Source organism: Prionailurus bengalensis, chromosome A1 (genome assembly GCF_016509475.1).
Source record: "Prionailurus bengalensis isolate Pbe53 chromosome A1, Fcat_Pben_1.1_paternal_pri, whole genome shotgun sequence".
NCBI lineage: Eukaryota > Metazoa > Chordata > Mammalia > Carnivora > Felidae > Prionailurus > Prionailurus bengalensis.
The window spans coordinates 29,166,844-29,190,540 of NC_057343.1; the positions used below are offsets into that span (position 1 = coordinate 29,166,844).

Sequence of the window (23,697 nt, forward strand, 5' to 3'; positions counted from 1 at the left end):
TGCTGAAAGTAACATAACACATTACAGATTTGCCAGGATTATTTAGTGACAAAGGTTACCTAGTTCTAAAATTATTAAAACACTAAAAAAGAAGTCAAGCTGCTGTGGCACCAGAGTTTATTGGTAGGTGTTTATTCTTTAATAACCAACTTTCTTTCTAAAAACTTGTAAAAATTAAGATGATTAAGTTTTTATTCCCTCAAAGAAAAAGGAAAAACATCTTGTAAAAATATTTTGTGTGAATAACACAAATACAAATAAGCAACTGTGTACAAAATAATTTATTACAGCATATATAGGTTGGCATTATTTTACAGTGAGTTTTTTTTTCTCTTAACAATTATGAATCTAAACAGCTTAGAGTGAAGGAAAATCATTTTAATTAGAATGGCTTCTCTAAATAAAATCTCCCTTTTTGAATTTGTATTTGCCTCAAAGGGAAGTATTAATATTAGACATATTTACACAATTCTGAAAGAAATCTACTGAATGATTCCATTATTGTTTTCTGTACAGACAGAACAAAAACCTTTACCCCCTCCCAAAAAAATATTGCTGAACCATGTTTTAATAATTACACTAACAAGAGTTTTAAAGTCTCATTTTGCTGATACAAAAACATTTAATAGTCAATGCCTGGCTGTAATAGTAAGAACGAATGTTTCCTTGTCATTTGCATTCTTCCCGATTATGCTCCCTTGAAGCACACTGTTCAGATATCAAATACTTGTTGACACGCAAGCAATTTAGTCAAGGAAGCATAAGTCTTACCCGGGAGTCTTTAAAAGACTGGTCTAGAGATAGGCAACAAACTTACCAGTGAATTTCCATGATTAAGAAGCAAACCAATCCCCACATTCTGAATCATCTACATAAAACTGGAGTACCCTTACTCAGTAGAAAGTATCATTTTCATGGATACTAAAAAAGAAGTGGTAAATCACGAAAAAAATTAAGGTGGAAGGAAGGGCAAACTGAAATAAATTTTAAAATAAACCCCAGCATCTGCCAAAAAAAGTTCCATATTGTTTTTAACAGTTAACACTTTATAACTGACATGCTTTAATTAAAAGGCAAGCAAATAAACAAATACAACAAACCAGTAAGAGATCAAAACATAGTTTCTGAAACCAGCATCTAAAGAAAATAATACAGTGGGGCTGTATACAACTTAGCTTAGTAAGAAATTATATTTATGATACAGAAGTGACAGCACCCATCACAATGCTGATAATTTGAAAGTTTAAGAAAACTGTACAAGTATAAACAGGTAATTTTTAACATGTTTATGTAAATTGGCAGAGTCAGATAAAGAATAAAATAAGCTTACAGAATACTCCATTTAAAAATTCTATCCAAAAAAAAAATTCTATCCAATTATTTCATTTCATATCTATATTAAAATACACCCTGAAAAAGAAACCCTGATCTGAATTCAGCTCTGAGTCTTACAGGAGTCAACCTTCTGTGGGATTTCAAATCTCATTTGCCAAGACATCATAGTTAGCTGTGTGGTTTAGTGCCACATTGTGACTGTCGACCTCATTCACAACGGGCAGGAAAGCGGAAGTAAAAGGAAGCAGGTTATGACAGGCCATCCTGTATTCTTCATACTGGGAATTACAGTTCCCAAAGCTGCCATCAAGCAGTGCCTCAGAAACCTTTATTAAAGTCTATGAGAAAAGGGGAAAGTAAAAATTATTTTTAAGAGAAAATGTTGGTTAACCATCACTTTAATCAAAAGATGCAATTTGTTAATTAAGCAAAAGAAAACCGGTGTGGCCTCAGTGTAAAAGAACTTCTTGCTACCCACAGTAAGAAATCACCTCAAAACAGGAACACTTTAGAAATCAAATCGACAGAGCCTTAAAAAAGCGATATGCTTCTAATACTTGAAAAAGTGAATCTCTGAACCTAATCACTAAACTGGAAATATCCTTTATTAACAACAATCAATAGTTCCCATGTACTGAGTGTTTACTGTGTGCCACGCAGGTGCCAAGCCCTTCACAGTTTATCATTTCAATTAACCCTTAAACCAAGTACATGAGGTCAGTCATACAGACACCTCGTGTTATTGTGCCCGCTCTGCTGTGCTTTGCAGATACTGTGTAGCAACCCTACACTGAGCGAGTCTATCAGTACCATTTTTCCAACAGCATTTGCTCACTTTGTGTCTCTATGTCACATTTTGGTAATTCTTGCAAATATTTCAAGCTTATTCATGATTATTATATTTGTTATGATGATCTGTGATCAGTGATTACGACTCGCTGAAAGCTCAGATGATGCTTAGTATTTTTTAGTAACAGGTTTCTTTTTTTAAATTAAGTAGGCTCCACACCCAACACGGGGCTTGAATTCATGACCCGGACATCAAGAGTCACACCCTCACTGACTAAGCCAGCCAGGAGCACCGTAATAAACTATTTTTTTAATTAAGGTATGCACATTGTTTTTTAGACATAACACTTTTGCATACTTAACAGACTACGGTACAGTACGAACAGAACTTTTATAGGCACTGGAAAACCAAAACATTGATTTGACTCACTTTAGTGTGATATTCACTTTATTTGCAGTGGTCTGGAGCAGAACCCACAGTATCTCCCAGGTATGCCTGTATTTTCACCCTCGTCGTATGAGGAAAAGGAAGCTAAGAAATGGAAACTTGCCTAATGTGACCCAGATCCAGACCCAACTCTGAAGGCCCACTTAAGAATTAGGTTGTAAAGACACACATTTTGCCAGATCACTCAGTATCCATCAATTTGTAAAACTTATTCTGAAAAATCTTACCTTTACATTTTTATCTTTTATAGTTTCATCCAGTCTAGTGGCAATAGCAATTGCTTTTTCTTGCCTTGACTTGTCCAGAAAATACATCATTTTAGCACCTGAAATACCAAGACACTACAAAATGAGCAAACTCCTTTGATTTGATGGACATTAACCAGTGGCTTAAAATCTGGTTCCAATGACTTAAAGTCAGCAGTGAGTTGGAGCTGCCTCCTACCAGAACTTGTGAGCCAGGTACAGTGTCTCTTCCCAACTCCCAATTTAAAGGCATCCTCTTGACAGCCTGGCACCACAATGGGAGTACTTGTAAATGGCAAAACACTACAAAGCAGGGCTTCTGTCACAAAGAGATGGTTGTTAAACATTTACCAGGAGACCAGATTTAACAACCGATCCTTCCCCAAAGAAACACTATAACTGGAAATATAAATATGGGCTGCCCTGTAGTATCAATCGACATTTCAGCTAAAATAATTTTTTTAAGATGCTACGCTAAAGTGGGGCGCCTGGGTATCACAGTCGGTTAAGCGTCCGACTTCAGCCAGGTCACGATCTCGCGGTCCGTGAGTTCGAGCCCCGCGTCAGGCTCTGGGCTGATGGCTCGGAGCCTGGAGCCTGTTTCCGATTCTGTGTCTCCCTCTCTCTCTGCCCCTCCCCCATTCATGCTCTGTCTCTCTCTGTCCCAAAAATAAATAAAAACGTTGAAAAAAAAAATTAAAAAAAAAAAAGATGATACGCTAAAGTAATACATCTAAGGAACAAATTACTGTCACAGAGAAGTGTGGAGGGACAAAAGGAAAATGGTTGCATGTTCACAAAGAAAATAAGTATTTTTTAAAGCTTTTTTTAATCCTTATTCCTATGTAATTTTTCTGCATCTACTGAAATGATCATATGGTTTTTATCCTTTCTCTCTTACTGATGTGATGTATCGCACAGACTGATTTACAAATAGTGAACCATCCTTGCAAGCCAGGAAGAAATCCCACTTGATCATGGTGAATGAATTTTTAATGTATTGTTGGACATGGTTTGCTACTATTTTGTTGAAGACTGTTACAAGTATGTTCATCAGGGATATTGGCCTGTAGTTTTTTGTTTTTTGTCTTTATCTGGTTTTAGTATAGGGTAATGCTGGCCTCATAGAATGAATCTGGAAGTTTTTCTTCCTCTTCTGTTTTTGGGAATAGTTTAAGAATAGGTATCAACTCCTCTTTAAATGTTTGAAGTCGCCTGGTCCTGGACTTTTGTTTGTTGGGAATTTTTTGATTACTGATTCAGTATCATTACTGGGTAATTAGTTTGTTCAAATTTTCTGTTTTTTCTGGATTCAGTATTAGGAGGTTATACGTTTCTAGGAATTTGTCCATTTCTTGTAGGTTGTCCAGTTGGTTGGCATGTGCCTTTTCATAGTATTCTCTTACAGTCCTTTTTATTTCTATGGACTCGGTTGTTATTTCTCCTCTTTCACTTCTGATTTTGAGTCGTTTTTCCTTTTTTTTTTTTTTTTTTTTGAGTCTGGCTAAAGGTTTATCAATTTTGTTGATCTCTTCAAAGAACCAGCTCCTGGTGTCATTGATCTGTTCTATTGGTTTTCAGCTTCTATTTCATTTATTTCTACTCTAATCTTTATTATTTTCTTCTACTAGCTTCATGCTTTGTTTGTTCTTCTTCTGTCTCCTTTGCATGTTAAGATTAGGTTGTTTATTGGACAGTCTTCTTGCTTCTTGATGTTGCCCTGTGTTGCTATCAACTTCTCTCTTAGAACAGCTTTTACTGCATCCCCAAAATTTTGCACCATGTGTTTTCATTTTCATTTTTTTCCATGTATTTTTTTTATTTCCTCTTTGATTTCTTGGTTGACCCATTCATTGTTTATTACAATTTTATTTAACCTCCATGTATTTGTGTTCTTTCTACATCTTCCAGAAAATGCTTGCATATTCACAAAGAACATATTTTTAAAGCTATTTTCCAGTAAAATTCAGTTTTACATTTCTCCTGTAAATTTTGGAGATTTTTGTTTCACACCTGGGGTATATGGGCTCAAAGCTCTTAATTTCACCATTAGTTCCAGCTAGGGTAATGGGATAATGACCATTTTGGGTACTGATGCAGGCTCACAGCAAGCTGGCTCATTCATTCACCATTCACTAAGCTACTACGCCTGGCTCTATACTGGACAATGTAGGAGACACATTAGTGACCAAGACAGCTCCAAGCCTTGCCCTCAGGGGCTCCCAGGGCAGCACATCAGACAGTGCCAACCAGTGTGTCAGGACTGGGATGAGGAGGTACAGGCAGAGGGGTCAAGGTCAGGGAGGGGGGAAAGGGGACACTTCTGGTCAGAAACATCACAACGTATGGTATCTCTAAATAAGACCCTTTGCTGGGCACTGGGTACACAAGTGACCAAGAGAGATGTGTTCCTTCCCTTTCAGAATGGAGGCAACCAGTATTCATTCAATTAATAACCTCTTTCTCCATAACGGTATCTCCTGGTCCATGTTCTATGCTCATTTTTTCTACTGGCCTTTAATCAATTTATATTTTTTATTGCTAATCTGTAAGAACTCTACATATGTTATTAGCCTTTTATTAGTTACATATCTATAAATATTTTTTTTCCAATTGGCCTTTTGACTTTCTTTCTTTTTTTATTTTTTATTAAGTAACCTCTAACCCCAACATGGGGCTAAGAAGTCACAACCCCAAACTCAAGAGTCGCACGCTCTACCCACTGAGCCAGCCAGCCTGGTCTTTTGACTTTTTTTTATGGTGTTTTAACTTTTATGTGGCAACATTTAACTTTTCCTTAGAATTTCACATAATATTTGGGAAGGTATTTCCCTAAAAATAAAAAAATGTTTTCGTCCATTATCCTGTGTTCTTGAGGAGAAGTTCTTATTTCCCTTTGTACCAAGAAGTTGCAGTTTTTCACAGGAATTAACTTTTTTTCCCATAGACATCAGAATCAAGAAGTTTCCCTTTAGAACAAGAAAGCTTAAATTAAAATATTTAAGTATATGCTTAACATAGGAGCTTAGTTAACTATATTATGTACTTCATTTTGTCTCCAATTCCTCATCCACAATCTTTTGTCCAGTTTACCATCTTGTCCATCCAAGCCATTTTGTCATTTTATGAAACTGAATAAACTCCCTAAAATCCTTCTGTACAGGCAGGATATAAGTAAATCCTCAAAATATAAAATATGGCAAGTAATAAAAACACAAGAAAAAATAAATCACTCATAACCACAACACACGAAGGCAACCATTAAAGCTTTCATATGTATTTCTTTTCAGCCTTTATCCCATGTATTATTTTTTACAGTTGAAATTATATTGTATGTTACTTCTGTGTACGTGTTATGAAATTATTTACCCCCATTATTACAAATCATCCAAATTAACATCCCTTTACAGGACTGCTGGGTTTTCCATTCCACTACAAACCTGCTACTATTTCCCCTACTATCAGACATACATCAACTTTGTTTCCATTCTTTTCCCCACACTTAACAGCATTTCAGTTAACGTCTTTGCACTTAAAGCTCTATCTCTGCTTTGGATTAATTCTTTAAAATTATTTACAAAAGTATGATGGCAGCGAAAATCACAGATAATGTGACGCTCCTCATAAGAGGACAGGTTGCTTTCCTAAATGGCCGGGCCAGTTTACATTCATAGCAGCGAGATACAAGAGTGCTTACCCACCACATCTTTACCGTACTTCCGTCTCCTTTTTCCAAACAAACAGACCTTCCTTAACTGGAAAGATCAAAAATGATATTGCGTTCATTTCTACTGCTAGGATAACTTGTGAGGTTGAACATCTTTCCAAACGTTTATTTTCACCACATTCTAACCTTTTCCAGAACTGTTTTACCCCTGGGAGTCCAATACCAACCTGAAAGTAGGTGCTGAAGAGAGGTAGCATTGTGTCTGAGAAAATCCTCATTAAAACTTTCCAAATCCTTGTTGACAAATATTTTCTGCATTTCTTGAGATAGAACTTTACTCACAATGTCTGGAAGATTACTATGATTAGACACTATAAAAACAAAACATTTGGAATTGAAAAAATTTTTAATCTATCCTTTGAAACAAAATCAATGGAAATACATTTATATTTGTTATTAAGCTTGATACATTTCACACAGTAAAAATATTGCTCCTTTGGAATACTAAATATATTCTAGCTTAAAAATGCACTAATTTCTAACATATCTTTGCCAGCATGTTTAATTTATAAACATACCATAAATATTATCCTTTCCTTGCTTTACATTATTGCAAATCTCTTTAATGTCCAGCTTAATGAGAGGCCTCTGAACTGTCATACTTGCTTTTACATAAATATTACCTTTTTTCATACTTACCAGATTTAGAAAATTTAATTAAGCATTCATGTAACCATGGGTTATTACTGTTGATGGCAAAAGCTCGTTTGACAGACTGCAGCATTAACAGAAACTTCCCTGTGTCAGAAAAACATGGAAAGGTAACAGCATCAAATATTTACGTATGTTATTTTAGTCACTTTATTTTAGCCTCACTTAAATTCCAGTAACAAAATGTTACCTTTCCTATAACATTCATAAGTAAAATTCAAAGCTGACTTTGGTATCAAAGACAACTTTTATTTTCTAAAGAAAAGTTTGAAATCATGTAGAACTGCTTCAGGTAAACAATTTGTATGACTGTTCAAACTCTTCTTAAAAGGGATTTGAACATAATTTTCTAACTAGTTACCCCAAAAAGTTTTGAGTAGCAAAGGAAAAAGGGATTGGGAGCCTTTTGTGGAAGGCTGAAATGGATCTTTAAGAAACAAAAATCAATCTAACTTGATAAAGATTATGCTGAATATGGTCACCAATATAAGTAAGGATTAACAACTGAATTCAAACTATTACCTTTTCTAAAATATATTTCAAATGCTAATAGATGAGTGTCAATGTTATCAGCAACAAGGTTCTTAAGAGGTATAAGGAACTTGATAGCTTCTTCTAATGGATTTTCTATCTATTTTGAAACAGAAAGGAAAATTATTACATTTAAAAACAGCTACACAAGTCAGTTTCCCCCAAAATCTCATATTAATATGTCTCTAAAGTAATTTACCATTCTCTGTATATGACGAAATAAGCAAGAAAACATTTTAACATCATCTGTAAACAAATTCAAAATAGTAATTTCAAAATGGATATGGCTCTATTGTTTCTTCTGATTATAAAATCATTATAATCTCATAAAAATCCAAAAAAATACAGGAAATTATTCCATAGGCTTAAGGAGATGGGACACCAAATACTGATAGCCCCTTATTCTTCAAACATCTATAGTAAAGAGGCAAATATAACTGTATCATGTGATTGGAAAAAATGACAAATTTGAAATACTTACACTAGATTCTATAGTGAATAAACCTGAAAACTAAATATTTCCCTAAACCTGGTCCCTAAATAACTACCAACACTTTGAGAAAATCCCAGCCACGAAGTGCTTTCTCTTTGTAGCTAAAACATATCAATATATATAAAATGTTTCCAGATGTAATAATTATATTGCTGCTGTAACACATTACCAACAAGTTAGTGTTCATAAAACAACACCTATTCATTATCTTGCAGTTCTGTAGGTCAGAAGTCCAACATGGGTCTGGCTGGGCTTAAAAATCAAGGTGCCAGCAGGACCACCTCCCTTTTGGAGGTTTGAAGGGAGAGTATGTTTCAAGGCCCTTTCAGCTCCTCAAAGCTGCCCACAATCTCCATTTGTGGCTCCCTCATTCCCTCTTCAAAACCAGTAACAGGCTGAGTTCTCCTTACAGGACTCCAACCCTCTGCTGTCTCCCTCTACTCTAAAGATCCACTGTGATTACATTGGGCTCCCCAGACAATCCAAGCTAACCTCCTTATTTGAAGGCCAGCTAATTACAATCATAAATCGCATCTGCCACCTTTATTCCCCTTTGCCATGTAATGGAACATATTCCCAAATTCCAGGGATTAGGATGTGAAGAGATTTAAAGGGACATTATGCTGCCTACCACAACTACAATTCTACATATAATCTGCATTAACCAAAATTTGCGTATTATCACTCAAAACTAACTGACTAGTATCATGACCTTGAAATATTACAAACGGCTTCTGATCTACAGATGTAATTAAAACACGTTTGTGACCAAAACAGAACCAAGTAACATAAATTCTACCAAATCAAGACAGTAAATTTATCTCACCCTTTCTAATTTTTCAGGTATAAGTTCTTCTTTGAGACCACTGCCTTCTTCTTCTTCTTCATCTCTTTTTTTCTTTTGATTTTTTTGTTGACGTTCCCTTTCCGCATGCTTTCTCTCTTCTTCCAGTTTAGCCTTTTTCTGAGCTCTTCTCTGCTTGCTAAGCATTTTCTTCAACTCTTTGGCTGACAAGTTTTCTACAAATATCCAAATGAATACAAATTCTAAGTCAGTGTTTCCATGTTCCTCACATTCTTCTGCAATACACAGTATGAGTACAGCTTTTACAAGGGAAAAGGGGGAAGAGGCAACGATATGGAGGTTCTTAGGAAGTGCCACCACCTATCACACACCTGACACACAAAAGGCAACTGGTAAATACTGCATTGACTAAAATGAACCGATTCTAAAAAAAATAAATAAAAATAAATAATAATAAAATAAAATTAACCAATTATGGCCTAGTTCTGCCTCCCAACATGATAACATGACTTTATTTAGGTAAATCACTTCATCTCACTGAGTCTCAATCCCAATCTGCGCATAGTGGGGGTGATGACACCAGCTATCCTCTTGGAATATATCAAGGACAAGTGAGACAATGCATACACACAGAATTGTGATCTGATCCGAAATATGCCTCCACGTTACTATCTCTCAAATATCTGTAGATACTAACATTCTAGTGAATAAAAAGCTGTACAGATATCCTCATTGGCAGTATTATTTTCAATTAACTAGGCACTAGAAACTGTAAGAACATGTATTTTTCCCAAAGGGGCTCAAAGCTATTTTCACTTACAATTTAAAAAAAGAGAGAAAAAGAACGCAGTCCACAGACATTTCTATTTTTCCTTAATTGGCCTTACTGAAGATAAAAATAAAAATGACTGCAGGGCACCTGGCTGGCTCAGTCAATGGAGCGTGCGACTCTTGATCTCAGGGCTGTGAGTTCAAGCCCCATGTTGGAAGTAGACATTACTTAAAAAAAAAATAAAATCTTAAAAAATTTAAAAAACATAAAAAAATAAAATAAAAATAAAAATGATCACAAGTCATCCAATTAGGGCTATTTAGAATTATTAGCTACAGGGCACGATCCTGCTGACTTTTTCTAAGCTCCCCCCATCCCCTGCACTGTTTTGGGGGCATACAGGCTACCTGATGCTGTCTTCACATCCATTTGACAAAACGCTTTTGTATGTATTGTTATGCTAAGGACATTCTGAAATTTTGTGTTCTTTTCCATCCTTTTACATCAAGTTCCTTTTCAGTTACCTGAATTTATTTCTTGCTGTTTGCTCTCACTGGTTAAGGGGTTATCATACAATTTCAAGTATATTTCAATCGCTGATCTAGCAGCCTTGAAATAGAAGGCATGTCTTCTGAGTATATCTTCTAATCTCAAAAGGTCAACATAGGCACGAAGGGTCATCTTTCTCATGCAGTATGTATGGAAGTCAAATTGATCATCGGTTATCTCAAAAAAATGCTTCAAAAAAAACACAAAATTATCCCTTATATATATGTCAGTAATGTCTATTTTTTGAAAGAAAATCATAAAAAACCCCAAATACAGTGTTCACAGTCACAGTTTCACTTAGTTGCCCCTCTCCACTGTTCAACACTACAAAGAACATCAAATTATTCTTTGCATTCAACTTAAATTTCTGTTACTTGGCCATTCCCTGTATCACTTTTTGTGACGACACTCAATTTCTGTGTAATAAGTCAGATAATCAGATTTTTTTTAACCTTAAAATCAGTACATATTGATTAATTTTGTTTTAGTGAAATATTTCTCCTCCATATTCCCCCAAAATGAGCAAGGCAGAGTTAAACGGAGCTCTGAATGAAGGTCAAATATACACAGGTTCACATTAAATGTTTACAAATCAGACTGTTCTACTCAACTTCGAGGACAAGCCCTGTCATCTCTATCCCTACTGCATGGCACAGGCCTAACATTCAATAAGCACAGTTTTTGCTAACTCAAGAGAGAAAATGCTTATCAGGCATGTGACCTCTTAATTTCCTACAGCTTCAATTATTTAAATTAGGTAGGAATAAAGAAATCCACATAGCCAATTTCATAAGGTTGTTAAGTGATCAAATAAGATAGTTTAAAAATTTCACTGAACACAGAGCATTCTAGCTTTTTCTCATTCAATAAACTCCCATTATTCTACCAACATTCCATTTTAGCAATGGTTCCTAAACTAGAGTCTATGTATAAATAAGCATAATAACATTGTCCTAAGCAGAGAGTTCAAGGCTTTGATCCAATTCCCAAAGGGTTCATGGCCCGAAAAGTTAAAGAACTAATTCCTTACATGGCAAGGAGATGATTAACAATTCAAAACAACTGATACTTTTGTTTTCTTTCCTATATGCCTCTCTGCCTCCATCTCCTTTCTATTCCCCTATTTTAGCTTCTCCAAAAATATACACAAAAATGAATGATTCAATACATGAATACAAATTAAGCTCTTCTGCTACTTCATCTCCCCTCTGTCCTGGGGGCCTAAGTACTAACTCACTGTGCAGAAGACACATTAGCAACTGTCCACATCATTTCATAATTTTATTTGTGTTGATAATTAGAAATACACTACACACAGAATGACATTAAGTACCTGAGACTTTAAGGGAAGAATTCTAAGGTAAGAAGTATAAAAGTACACAGTGTGGAGGGGAAAAAAATGGGAAAAAATAAACATTCAACATTAGTTTATAACTTCAAGAATCATGCTTTAATGTGTTTAAAAATTGCACTCCTCCCATCAATAAGACAAATCAATTCATAAGTATCAACATAAACTTGTTTTTTTATCAAAGGATTACAGGTTTCATAAAGCTGTTCGTGGTTAATATAAATCAAGTTATGTCTAGCACCAAATCTTAAAATTCAATACAACTGAGGAAAAATGGCAATGCCCCACATCAAGGAATACATAATGAAATGATAACATCTAAGAGATTACAGGACCTTTTTTTAAGTTAAGAAACATTTATGTGTAAAAGGCAGACACAAGTTTTAAGAGATACTCTAGCAGCTTTAGTAGACATATATTCTAGGTCAAGTCTTAGAGGGAGCAGTAGAGAACCACAAACATTTAAGCCGCCTCTTTATCAGTAACAGCCCACAGGCTGCCTCTCTCCAGTTAGTCTTCCATATATAGGGTAACCAACTTATCCTGGCTAGCCTGGGGCTTTCTCAGTTTTTCCAAGGAAAGTCCAGTGTCTTAAGAATACGCTTTGCCCCGGGCAAACCTGGATGTTGATCACTCTATAGTAAGCTCATAGTTGTGGACAGGATATGGCCAGAGTTAATTAGAAAAAGTAGGATACTAACAAAATAATTTTACTTTGGGAAGAAACGCTATATTGTAGAACCCTTTTAAGAAACAACTAAATAATCTTAGCTTGATTTTCTTTTTTTTTTTTTTAATCTTTTATTTTCAACTATAGATACATAAGAAGTTACAAAGGTAGTGCAGAGATACCCTGGACACTGGTCTCTCAATTTCCTCCTAAGAGTTATATCCTCCATAATTATAGTGTGAGAACAAAATCAAAAACCTGACATTGATACAATGTGGGTATATAGTTCTAATGTGATTTTATCACATGTGTAGATTTGTGTAACCACCACCACAATCAAGACACAGAACTATTCCATCCCCACAAAGATCTCCCTTACACTATCTTGGGGTGATTTTTAAGTCTCTAGATTGATAAAACATAAAAATAAGCTAGATGACACAAACAGGTGAAGTTAGCTTCCCCATACTTCAGCATAATACGGTCACTTATCAGCTTCCTGCAGAAACCAGGTAACCAAATTTTAATAGACAGCTCACACTCTTAACTCCATCTTCCCCTCATCATAAATTACTAGTTCTTTGGTGGGGGGGGGCAGGAATTGCTTAATTTGTCAAAATTAGGCTTGAATCAAAATAAGACGAGTCAGTAGAGAATAAAGAAATGCTATTCGTGGCCTAAGAGCATGGTTTCCTTTAGGAATTCCGTATTAGTCCCTCTCTTTTTACCCAGATTCCCCCACCCCCTTACTTCTCGGCAACCCTGGAGGAGCCCCACAAAAGGTCATATACAGAAAGGCAACAAAAATCTCTGATTTGAAAAATAATAATAATTAGATGAACTAGGGTAGTAAGCAACTCTACCCCCATTATAGAAAATCCGTTATTATAAAGCACACATCAACTAGATAAAGGTTAAGATACGCTAGAAGATAAAGTTATGAACTGCCTATGGTTCTGATCTATCAGAAATCCCAGATCTTATCATAAAGTTTTAGAAATATGTATTACTGATCCATTTCAGACATAAATCAGCATACTAAAATGAGAAACTAATCCCTGGGAAAAAAGAAAAGAAAGAAGTCTTGAAATATAAAATTATTATGAACACATGTTTATATCTAGTATCTTTAAAGATGGTTGTTTTGTTTTATTTTTAATAAACCTCAATGTCTAAACATCAGATTAGGCTGGACTTCATAACCTTTACATATAATCCTAAAATCCTATGAGGGCTGCAAGATGAAAGCAAAAAAAATACTATCCTGGGCCATTCTAGAATTCTAACATTACAAATGCAATTAACTAAAAGCTTACAGCAATATATGTCATGGCTGAAACTGCCCTCAAGGGGAGAATTCTTGAGTAAGTTCTTGAAGGCAGAAGAAAGGCCTAGACCTTATTTGAACTTACATCCGTATTCATTGAAGGTGAAGGTTAACTGCAAAGTTTTACTTTTGAAAGGTCATCATTTCTTTACTAAAATATTTAAAATCCAGGCACAAAAGTAGGTCATGAAGATATTTATCATAATAAATCATTGAATTCTGTAATTACTTTTAAATCCTAACAAACTATATCATTAAGAATTCTTTCAGATTATGTTAATTTTATTAGAAATGAAATTAATAGCATTACTAATTTAGTGTTAATCGGCAAATATTTAATCACCCTATTTATACTAAGCACTCACATTTCTACATACACTAGAAGAGTTAAGTCTTACTTTTACTATGAATAACTCACTATAAAAGACTAGCTCACAAATGGCATAAGAATAGGCTCTTCCCTCACTTATCTGTGTCTGGTTCTTTCTGTCCTCAAGCACTAACAAATCCAAAACAGAAACAGTAAAGTTTCTAGAAATGATTATATAACATGACCAGAGGGCGACAATTTCTGCCTATTTTAATCTCTGATAGCCAATGGTTTTCTATTTTTTTTCTTCAAAAATGCTTTTTACCAGTCAAATCCTATTTCTTGAATGAGAGACACAGTTTATCTGACATTACAGACTTTTATTTCATGTTACTCAGACAAAAGTCACTAAAAATTTAAGGGAGAGCATAATCTAAATGAAACTTAGTAATGGAAGAGCTATTAATCATATTCTAACAATTCTCAAGAAATACCACCAAGAGAACTATTGATAGTCATGAATATTAGGAGGGGTGGGGCTGAAGCTGGAGACACTCATAGTTATAATGACCCTAAGGATGTGCAAATTTCACTTTCACAGAAAATCTGGTAAATATCTAGTCATGCCCTTGCTGGAATTACTGATCCATAAGTGCCTAGTAGCTTCTTCATTCAGGAAACAATCTATTGCTCCCTGAGAATGTCCTGGGTAATAAGCATGTATCTTTCCTTCCTAACAAGAAAGCTTTTAAAGTGCTGGTAATCTAAGGAATGTTGAAACAAACTGGTGATCTATGGTTTTATCACAGAAATAAGAGCCGGGTTTAAATTAGAATGCTTGGATATTGCCTAAGTATTTCGCATATCATCTGAGGGTTTTATATTTTTCAAGGAGAAGATACGGATTTTCCCCCAGCGATATAGCAAGCAAGCCCAGGCTCAAAAAGAAAAAAGCAAAGAAACCAAACAAAAACAAAAAACTAGGTTATTTCCAAAAGGGATCAGGTATAATCCTAGTTCCAGTTCCCAGCAAAAGCCACCCCCTAAGATTTAGGCTTTCTTTTGGGTAACCTTCGAAGTTTCACATGGGGAAAAAGGCCAAAGTGACTGCTAGAGTGCAGACATCAGGCTCACCTGACTACGACGCCTGTGGTTTTATACTGCGTCAGCATGGGAACAGTGCTGCCGATTGACCCCACAACTGAGGGCTGCTGAGGACTGCCTCAGGGGTGCTTTTGTGGCTCTTTTCCTCCTGTTGTCCATTTGGAAGGAGAGTGCTTCAGAGATGACAAAGAACAGGAAAACAAAATTCACACAAAGGAAAAGAAAAGTCCCCTCACTAGGACATATCACACATAATCCTAAAAGCAAGTAATAAAATAAGCCTGCAAACCAGCCACAGATTGCTGTACAAAGTATCGGACGTGAGAACAAGTATCCTGGGAAGACAAACTGGAGAGAGGCTGGCTCCAGAGCAGATCCTGACGTAAAGGGGAAAGAGGTGGCCATCAGCTTGTGTGTCCTTCTGGGCTAGTGAGGAGATCAAATAATGGCCGGATTAGGAAACACAAATTTTGAATATATGTTAATAATAACAGTAATGGCTTGATAAATTCATCTTTTCCTTCTTCCCTCAGACCAAATTACGCAGACCTGTCTCAATCATAACCATTTGAGGATCAAAACAAAGCAATCACTTATTCACAACTTCTGAATGTTTGAAAAGCTAAAGACCAAGGATGTTTTTCACAGTGAAGTTTCCAAAGCAGAACAGGTAGATGATCCCATGTAGAAATCAACCCGCTTTTTTCGTCACCTTACAGGAGAAAAGTAAAGTCAAAGTTCTACAACTTACCCTTTCTACTTCATGGCATTTTTTCAAGGCATCCCCATATCTCCCCAAACGCTGGTAAGCTGAAATGCATTCTGTCTGAAACCACATGCATTGCATCTCATTTAGATTTTCCATAGCAGATGTTCCTTCCTGAAACAGAAGCATTCATAAATATAGGACACAAACAACAAAAGAGATCCTAAAGACCTCATTTTCTCTTTTACAACTGTGGCTACAAGTATCATTATGACAATACATAGCAATAGACAAATAGCTCAAGGTTCTTCCAAAGGCTCCTACTGATGCGAAATTACATAATGTCTTATTTACCCAGCTCTGTTGGGGTATTCAACACCCTACCCAGAAAAGACTCCAGATTGCTGAAACTAAGTTTTTGAACACTTTTATTTAAAATACTTATTTACTGAAATATTTAAAATATTTAACAGTAATCCTTAGGAAGCACTGCTTATTTTCTTTTTAAGCAACCGCTGCTTAACCTTTCCTTGCTGACTCGGTCACTGTGATGTATACCCAGTTACTGCTGAATCTGTTAGTTCCAGGGCTCCTTTGGTTTCCTGGTCTCCTCCCTCCACCTCAGGCTATCAGCTGGCACTATCTTTGTGTCCCTGGGTCTGCTTCTTGTTCCATACCAACTCCTCCCATTTGCATTAGGCTGACAAAGCCAAATAAGGGAATTTGTAAAGCATATCTGTTAACTTAGGGGCACATGGGTGGCTCAGTCCGTTAAGTGTCAGACTCCTGTTTTGGCTTAGATCATGATCTTGCAGTTGTGAATTTCAGCTCTGCATCAGACTCTGAGCTTGGCATGGAGCCTACTTAATTCTCTCTCTCCCTCTCCCTCTCCCCCTCCCCTACACATCCTCTGTGTGTCTCTCTCTCTCTCAAAAAATAAAAATAAAAAATAAATAAAAAGAATATTTGTTAACTTGGGTTCAATGAGAATTCTGAGAAGAGTGTAAGACCTAAAGTACCTAGTTTCAATGGAGGGCCACTGGAGTTTTATCACAATTTAGAAGAGTTATTTCAAATATATTTTATGTGACCCCAGGGAAAAATGGCAAAGATACATATTCATCAATAATTTCAGTCTTCAGTTCTTTTTCACACCCATTTTTTGTGACCTGTTCCAATTTCAGTATTCTCATTAAAAGTGTAAAAACTGGTTATCTCTCAGTGAATGGAATTATGGGTGTATGTTATTTCTTCCTTATGGCTGTATATATTTTCCATCTTTTGGTGACTACATATTTTTATAAGAAATCTACATTATTTTTCATTTCAAAATCTTTACCAACTAGAACTGTCCAGCTTGCATCAGCAACTCTGTACACAGGTTCTAAAACACTGAAAAATCTGCCAGAAGAAAATATGCACACTTCACTCACTTATTAGTGATCAGATAGAATCACTTATAATCAGACATAAACTGGTTATTTGAGGTTAGCAGTCTGCCTCTGCTGGCTCACTCCCTGGGCTATCCACCACACGTTCTGGGCCCATCTGGCCCAGGAACGAGGGTGGCTGAGCAGACCCAGGTCTCCATCCAGCAAGACAGCTTGTCAAGAGTGCATTACCAGAGGCAATTCTGACAAGCCAGCTGAACCACGGGGTTTGATGACTCCTCTCCTCAAACAGACAACCATTCCCCTTCTTCTTCATTCTGTAGTGCCTTTTCAAACACATCCTGGTTGTCTATGACTTCGGTGTGTGTGTGTGTGTGTGTGTGTGTGTGTGTGTGTGTGTTGGTTGGTTTTTAAAATCACTGGACTTGATCTAGTTAAGAAGTTTTGTATATTCGTTTTATTTTTTTTTTAATATTTATTATTTGGGGGAGAGCACAAGGTGGGGAGGGGCAGAGAGGAGGACAGAGGATCGAAAGCGGGCTCTGCCCTGAGGCTGACAGCAGCGAGGCGGATGTAGGGCTCGAACTCACAAACTGTGAAATCATGACCTGAGCCGAAGTCGGATGCTCAAGAGACTGAGCCACCCAGGAACCCCTGTATATTCATTTTAATTGCACTTTCCTTCCGATCTCTGCTTTGGCTTCCAGGTGGTACTTTCCTGCACAGACACCACCTGCTTCTGTATCTACTCCTGTACTTCTTACTGTCTCCAAATCTGTGTCGCAGGGCAAAGGGCATCAAAGAGTTTGAACCCCTGCACTATCTACTACATGACCCCTTCAGAGCCTCACCCACCTTGCTGCAAAACGTCAGACAAACACATGATTCAGTGGTAGGTGAACATGAACACTAAGACGATTTTGCTCATTTTAGTTTTCTTCTCCTAATACCCATCACTCTTGCTACTTCTTTCTCTCTTCATTACATCTACCACTTCGCAATCTATTGATCCTGTGGTGTGTGAATTTCTGAAACACTAGTCACTACAGTTTCTGCTCCTATTACCATTCTAAAACATGGGCTTTAGTGTCAGAGATTGCTAAGCTAGAATCCTGGCTCCAAAAGGAATGACTAGCTGGGTGATCTCCAATGGGCACAGTACCTGACTTCTCTAAATATTTTCTAACTATAATATGGGAGTAATGATATCAGAGGACTGATAGGATTAAATGAGATTATGTATATAACATACTTAGTTCAGTGCTTAATAACTGTTAAAGCTACTTTCCATTTCCCCTTACAAATGGTATACAAATTATTAGCATTACTCTAAATATGAGAAAGGAGAGCTCAGGCAGGTTCAGATGCAAAAGCCATTTTTATGAGAGAGAGAGAAGAGATGGTCTATAAGTAGTAGCCTTTAATGAAAACTTAAATGTCTGTACATACACACACAGAGCTCTCTCTCTCTCTCGCTCTCTCTCTCGAGGGGAGAGCGAGAGCTGAGAGGGAGAGCGAGAGCTGTGTGTGTACGTACAGACATTTAAGTTTTCATTAAAGGCTACTAGTTATAGACCATCTGTTGTCTCTCTCTCTCATCCTAAATATACAGGACATGTATTTCGTATACAGTAAAACCTTGGTTTGTAAGTATAGTTCATTCCGGAAACATGCTTGTATTCCAAAGTATTTGTTTATCAAAGCGACTTTCAAGAACCATTGGCTCAGTTGTGATCATGTGATGTTCAGCATCACGTACCACTCATATTGCAAGACATTGCTCATTTATCAAGTTAAAATTTATTAGAAATGCTCGCTCGTCTTGTGGAACACTCGCAGAACAAATTACTCGTAATCCAAGGTTTTGCTGTATGTGATCCATATGTATACATAGGAGATATGTGTATATATGATATATATGACATATTATTTACCAATACCTACGAATACTTATGCCACTTTGATGGTACGAAATGAGATCTTATTGTTTCTCTAATTACTAATGCAAGCATCTTTTTTGGCCATTCCATTTTCCACTTGTGTGAGCTAACTATTCACATCCTTTGCCCATGTTTCTCTCATCTTGTCTTTCTCTTATTGAGGTTTAGTGTGTGTGTGTTTGTTTCTATGACATTCTTGTAAGTAGTTAAGATTTCACAACAAAATTCAAGCTATTCTGTGACTTCTAAATTATAAGCAGTTTTGACAAACACCCAAACACAACCAGACTCTAGTTAACAGTTAAGGAAGGTGGTATGCTGGGGCTGCATGAGGAAAACATTAGTATCACAGGGCACAGGGGTAACTTACTTTCATCCTAAATTACTCTCAAACACCAGCAATAAGGCCCTCCATTGTATACATAATGTGCACTCGGAGGTAAAAGTTATTTATTCCAGGGTATCTTAATTAAAACTTGGAAATTAAACTTGGAAATGTGGTTTCCTCTTTATGCCTCAATGTCACATTCAATGTGTATTAAGGAACTATTTCAGTGAATTCTTTGTGGAGTTCTTTATAAATTCTTTTTTTTTTAAATTTTTATTTTAATGTTTATTTTTGAGAGACAGATAGAGCACAACAAGCAGAGGCAGAGAGAGATGGTGACCCAGAATCCGAAGCAGGCTCCAGGCTCTGAGCTGTCAGCACAGAGCCCAATGTGGGGCTCAAACCCACAAACTGTGAGATCATGACCTGAGCCAAAGTCAGAGGGCCAACTGACTGAGCCATCCAGGCACCCCTATAAAATCTTAGTCCATCATATGGTTTGGAAATACCTTCTCCAATTCTATGGCCTACTGTCTCATTTTGTTTATGGTTATTCCTTGTTATATGTACACTTTAATTTTTAATATGGTCAAATATATCAATTTTACCCTTATACTTAAATTTTTTTAGTTTCTTAACAAATGCTTCCTACCTCAAACTCTAAAGATAAATTTTAATACTTTCTTTAATCAACCTGGAATCTATTTGTGTGCAGGAGAAGAATGTCATTTTATTGTTGTCAGTTGTGCTAGCAATATCTTTTCATCTCTGATTCTGAAAGCACCTGTGGCTATATACCAAGTTTCCAAATGCACGTCAATCTGTTTCTGAGCTTACTATTGTGTTCCATTAGTCTACATATATTTTGAACCATAAACTTACTATTTTCATAATGAGATAGAAAGTTCATGTGGAAAAAGAGATGTACGGATGGGGAAGGAGGGACAGGAAAGGAACAGATGTTCAGCCCAACAATTTCAGAGAACTTAAATTCTGAAATGTCAGAAATTATAGCTCGAAGAGGCTGGTTCTACATAGAAAAAACTCTATGAGCAATTCAAAAGAAACTGAAAAGAGAAATAAAAAGCAGCCACAAATTACTAATGAGACAAAAGAGTTGTGAATTGAATATTACATATAAGCACTGAAGTCTGGTATATTGCTTATTTTCGTATAATGATACTGTGCTCCTATCATTGTCTTTCAACCGTCCCCCACCAGAAGCACACGCATACACACACTGAACCACAGTAAGAAACCATCCTTAGGACACAAGCTAGATGGGATTAATAAAAATAATGACAAAAATGAATTCTTATGAACTTTAGTGGCAAACTTCATAAATCATCATAGAGCTTAAGTTTAACTGTACTAACTCAGAAAAGTACACACTCGCATATGGCATTTCTTACCCTTGTGAACTTGGAACACATTTCCTCTGCTTCTTTTATCATGTTTGCTCGAAGCATATATTTTGCACATTTGGAGTTGATGAATCTATCAGCTGTGTCCAAAGACTGCGCTTCATCCATCCACTTTACAGCTTCTTTGAGATTACCTATATGCTTTAAGAAATGAAAGCATTATTAAAGAAATCACAGTATTTGTTATTAAAAGAATATGGGTGAATATAAATAGAAAAAAATTATACAAACTAGAAATCTGGTACCATTTCTGTCAAACTTCTCTAGAAATCCTTAGATAAGTTATAATTTACATTTACTAAGAGATGATTCAAGTAATTAACACTGATTATGCACTGCTTATACAACTATGTAACATAACTCCCTAGGACTATTAGAGTATTAGAAATAGATTATCAGGGTACCACAGAAGTTATTTCTGTATGGAAAAAACTCCAAGGGTTCTTAAAGTAGCCAAATTCTTCAGCTATTCAAAAAACATGACTAGGATTTTACCTTGTAAATTTTTGCCTTCATATAGAATAATTCTATTAGAGTGGGAGTACCAGCAATTGCAGCATTAATGTAATCCAAAGCTAAAGAATAATGCCCAAGTTTATCAAAATGCTGTGCCAGGAAATACTGAACCCAGAGAAGTGTTGTCGGGGGTTCCTTCTCTCCATTTTCTGCAATCAAACAAATATAAAATTATAAAGAAGAAGGCAAAGTAAAGTAAGTCATATACTTTCTCTCCCTTAATGCATGATGAAGTTAATAATTATTATAAGAATAAGCAGAAAAAAACCCAGAAAAATGACCAATGTCAACAGAGAGAGGTAGGACTTTATGCCATAAAGTTCAAAAAGTAGCAGCCAGGAAGAGAAACAACATGCTGGTTTCACAGACTTCTGACCTCTACTTCACTCCGAAGAAACAGTGCTGGGGAAAAGAGGTGAATCAGTCTAACCCGATGCATTCTCCGGCTCAGAACATAAGGCAGCAGGCCCAGAAAAATCAAGGTCACAGCGTGGTGAACAGATGTCCCTAAATACCACTGCAAGACTGTCACAAAAACAAGAACTGCCAGGGCTTTGCACTTCCTAAGACTCAACCCCAAATCAGGGAAACCCCAAGTTGAAGGGTATGAAGATACCTTCCTGACAAGGTGGAATTAGCCCTGCCATGTGACAAAAGCAGTCACACACAGTCAGCTGAGCTCCATGCCATTCCTCAAGCTACAGAAGAGTAGATAAATAAATATCAAGCTCTCAAAATGAATTTTAAAATGGATACAGGTAAGAAATCAGGTAGAAAAAGTAGAATGGAGGATTTACCCATACCACAGAAAAAAAAACAAGTTTTGTAAACACAGAAATTAACATAAATTAAAAGAAATAATAAAGGAAAAAGACAAGCATTTATCTTGTTCTTCTTATATAAACTATATCTCAGGGAAACCAAATATTTGATAAAGAAAAGTTCCTTTTTAAAAAAAATTTTTAATGTTTATTTTTGAGAAAAAGAGAGAGAGAGAGAGAAAAAGAGAGACAGAGCACAAGCAGGGGGAGAGGCAGAGAGAGAGGGAGACACAGAATCTGAAGCAGGCTCCAGGCTCTGACCTGTCAGAGCAGAGCCCAACACGGGGTTGAACCCACGAACCATGATGAGATCATGACCTGAGCCTAAACCAAAGAGTCAGACACTCAACCAACTGAGCCACCCAGGCATTCCTGATAAGGAAAAGTTGTTTATCAGAGAATTCTAGCTATTATAAATGCAGAGGGGAAGTGATTATAGAATAAAAGGGATTGAGGCAGTGATCCTCAGTGACTGCTAAAATCATTAGGTAAGAGGAACTTTTTAACCAGCAGATCAGGCTGTAACATCTAAACCCTGATCAATCTTCACATCACAAAGACAAATAACCAGAATGTCTTCTGCCTCCAGATGTGATACAACAGGAAGTACAAAGCATCACATAAGAGGTATTCACAAGGAACCTGGATCTAATCAAGCCTGTAAATCTAACTAGAAGTTCACATGAAATCTGGATAGCAAAATATATTAAATGCATTCAGCCAAATCCATAATATGGGACATTCCAAAATACAAATGACCTACTACAAATAGTGATTGTAGTTTTTTTAATGGCAGGAGGTTAATTATCAAGATTAAAAAATTATCCGAGACATAACCAAATATAAAGTGTGGACCTTTGCTGGAGCCAGATTCAAATAAGCCATTTATGCAGAGACAGTTTTTGAGGAAACTGGGGAAATTTACATTTGGACTGGGTATTAGATATTAGGATATGAGTGTTAATACTATGTGAGATAGCCCTGTGGTTGTATCTTCTGTTTAAGTGTTTTAAACAGAGATGTACACTAAGGTACTGACAGGTGAAAGAGTATGTCTGCTTTAAAAATACCCTAGAAATGGGGGGCCTGGGTGGCTCAGCTGGATAAGCATCTGACTCTTGATTTTGGCTCAGGTCATGATCTCATGGTTCATGAGTTCGAGCCCCACATCAAGCTCTGTGCTGACGGTATGGAGCCTGCTTAGGATCCTCTCTCTCTCTCTGCTCCTCCCTAGCTCATGTGTGCACACATGTGTGCTCTTTCTCTCAATAAATAAATGAACATTAAAAAAAATACCCCAGAGAAAAAACTAGACAGGAGATAACTTTACATAAGACTGGCAAAATACTGGTAATAGAGGCTGGGTGAAGGGGACACAAGGGTTCATAATTCTATTTATTTCTGTTTCTGTTATTTCATTATGAAATTTATTTCAAACAAAAACAAAAGAGCAATAACATGTAA

At 36.4% G+C, this 23,697-nt stretch overlaps 1 protein-coding gene across 11 annotated transcripts in view; it reads right to left on the reverse strand.

Annotated features, from left to right (window-relative positions):
- Window positions 1–263: 263 nt before the first annotated feature.
- NAA16 (N-alpha-acetyltransferase 16, NatA auxiliary subunit) overlaps window positions 264–23,697 on the reverse strand; it is a 65,777-nt gene continuing 42,343 nt past the window's right edge. For 9 of the 11 annotated variants that reach the window (XM_043579721.1, XM_043579702.1, XM_043579694.1 and 6 more), the window contains 11 exons: window positions 21,392–21,561; window positions 20,885–21,037; window positions 15,859–15,987; window positions 10,321–10,534; window positions 9,046–9,239; window positions 7,718–7,826; window positions 7,184–7,282; window positions 6,712–6,855; window positions 3,017–3,136; window positions 2,800–2,897; window positions 264–1,673 (listed from right to left, as the gene is read on the reverse strand). In XM_043579721.1, coding sequence (XP_043435656.1) covers window positions 1,476–1,673; window positions 2,800–2,897; window positions 3,017–3,136; window positions 6,712–6,855; window positions 7,184–7,282; window positions 7,718–7,826; window positions 9,046–9,239; window positions 10,321–10,534; window positions 15,859–15,987; window positions 20,885–21,037; window positions 21,392–21,561 — 1,628 coding nt within the window. In that variant the 3' untranslated portion in view covers window positions 264–1,475. The remainder of the gene's footprint in view (window positions 1,674–2,799; window positions 2,898–3,016; window positions 3,137–6,711; window positions 6,856–7,183; window positions 7,283–7,717; window positions 7,827–9,045; window positions 9,240–10,320; window positions 10,535–15,858; window positions 15,988–20,884; window positions 21,038–21,391; window positions 21,562–23,697) is intronic. The other 2 variants (XM_043579711.1, XM_043579731.1) reach the window with 1 other exon arrangement.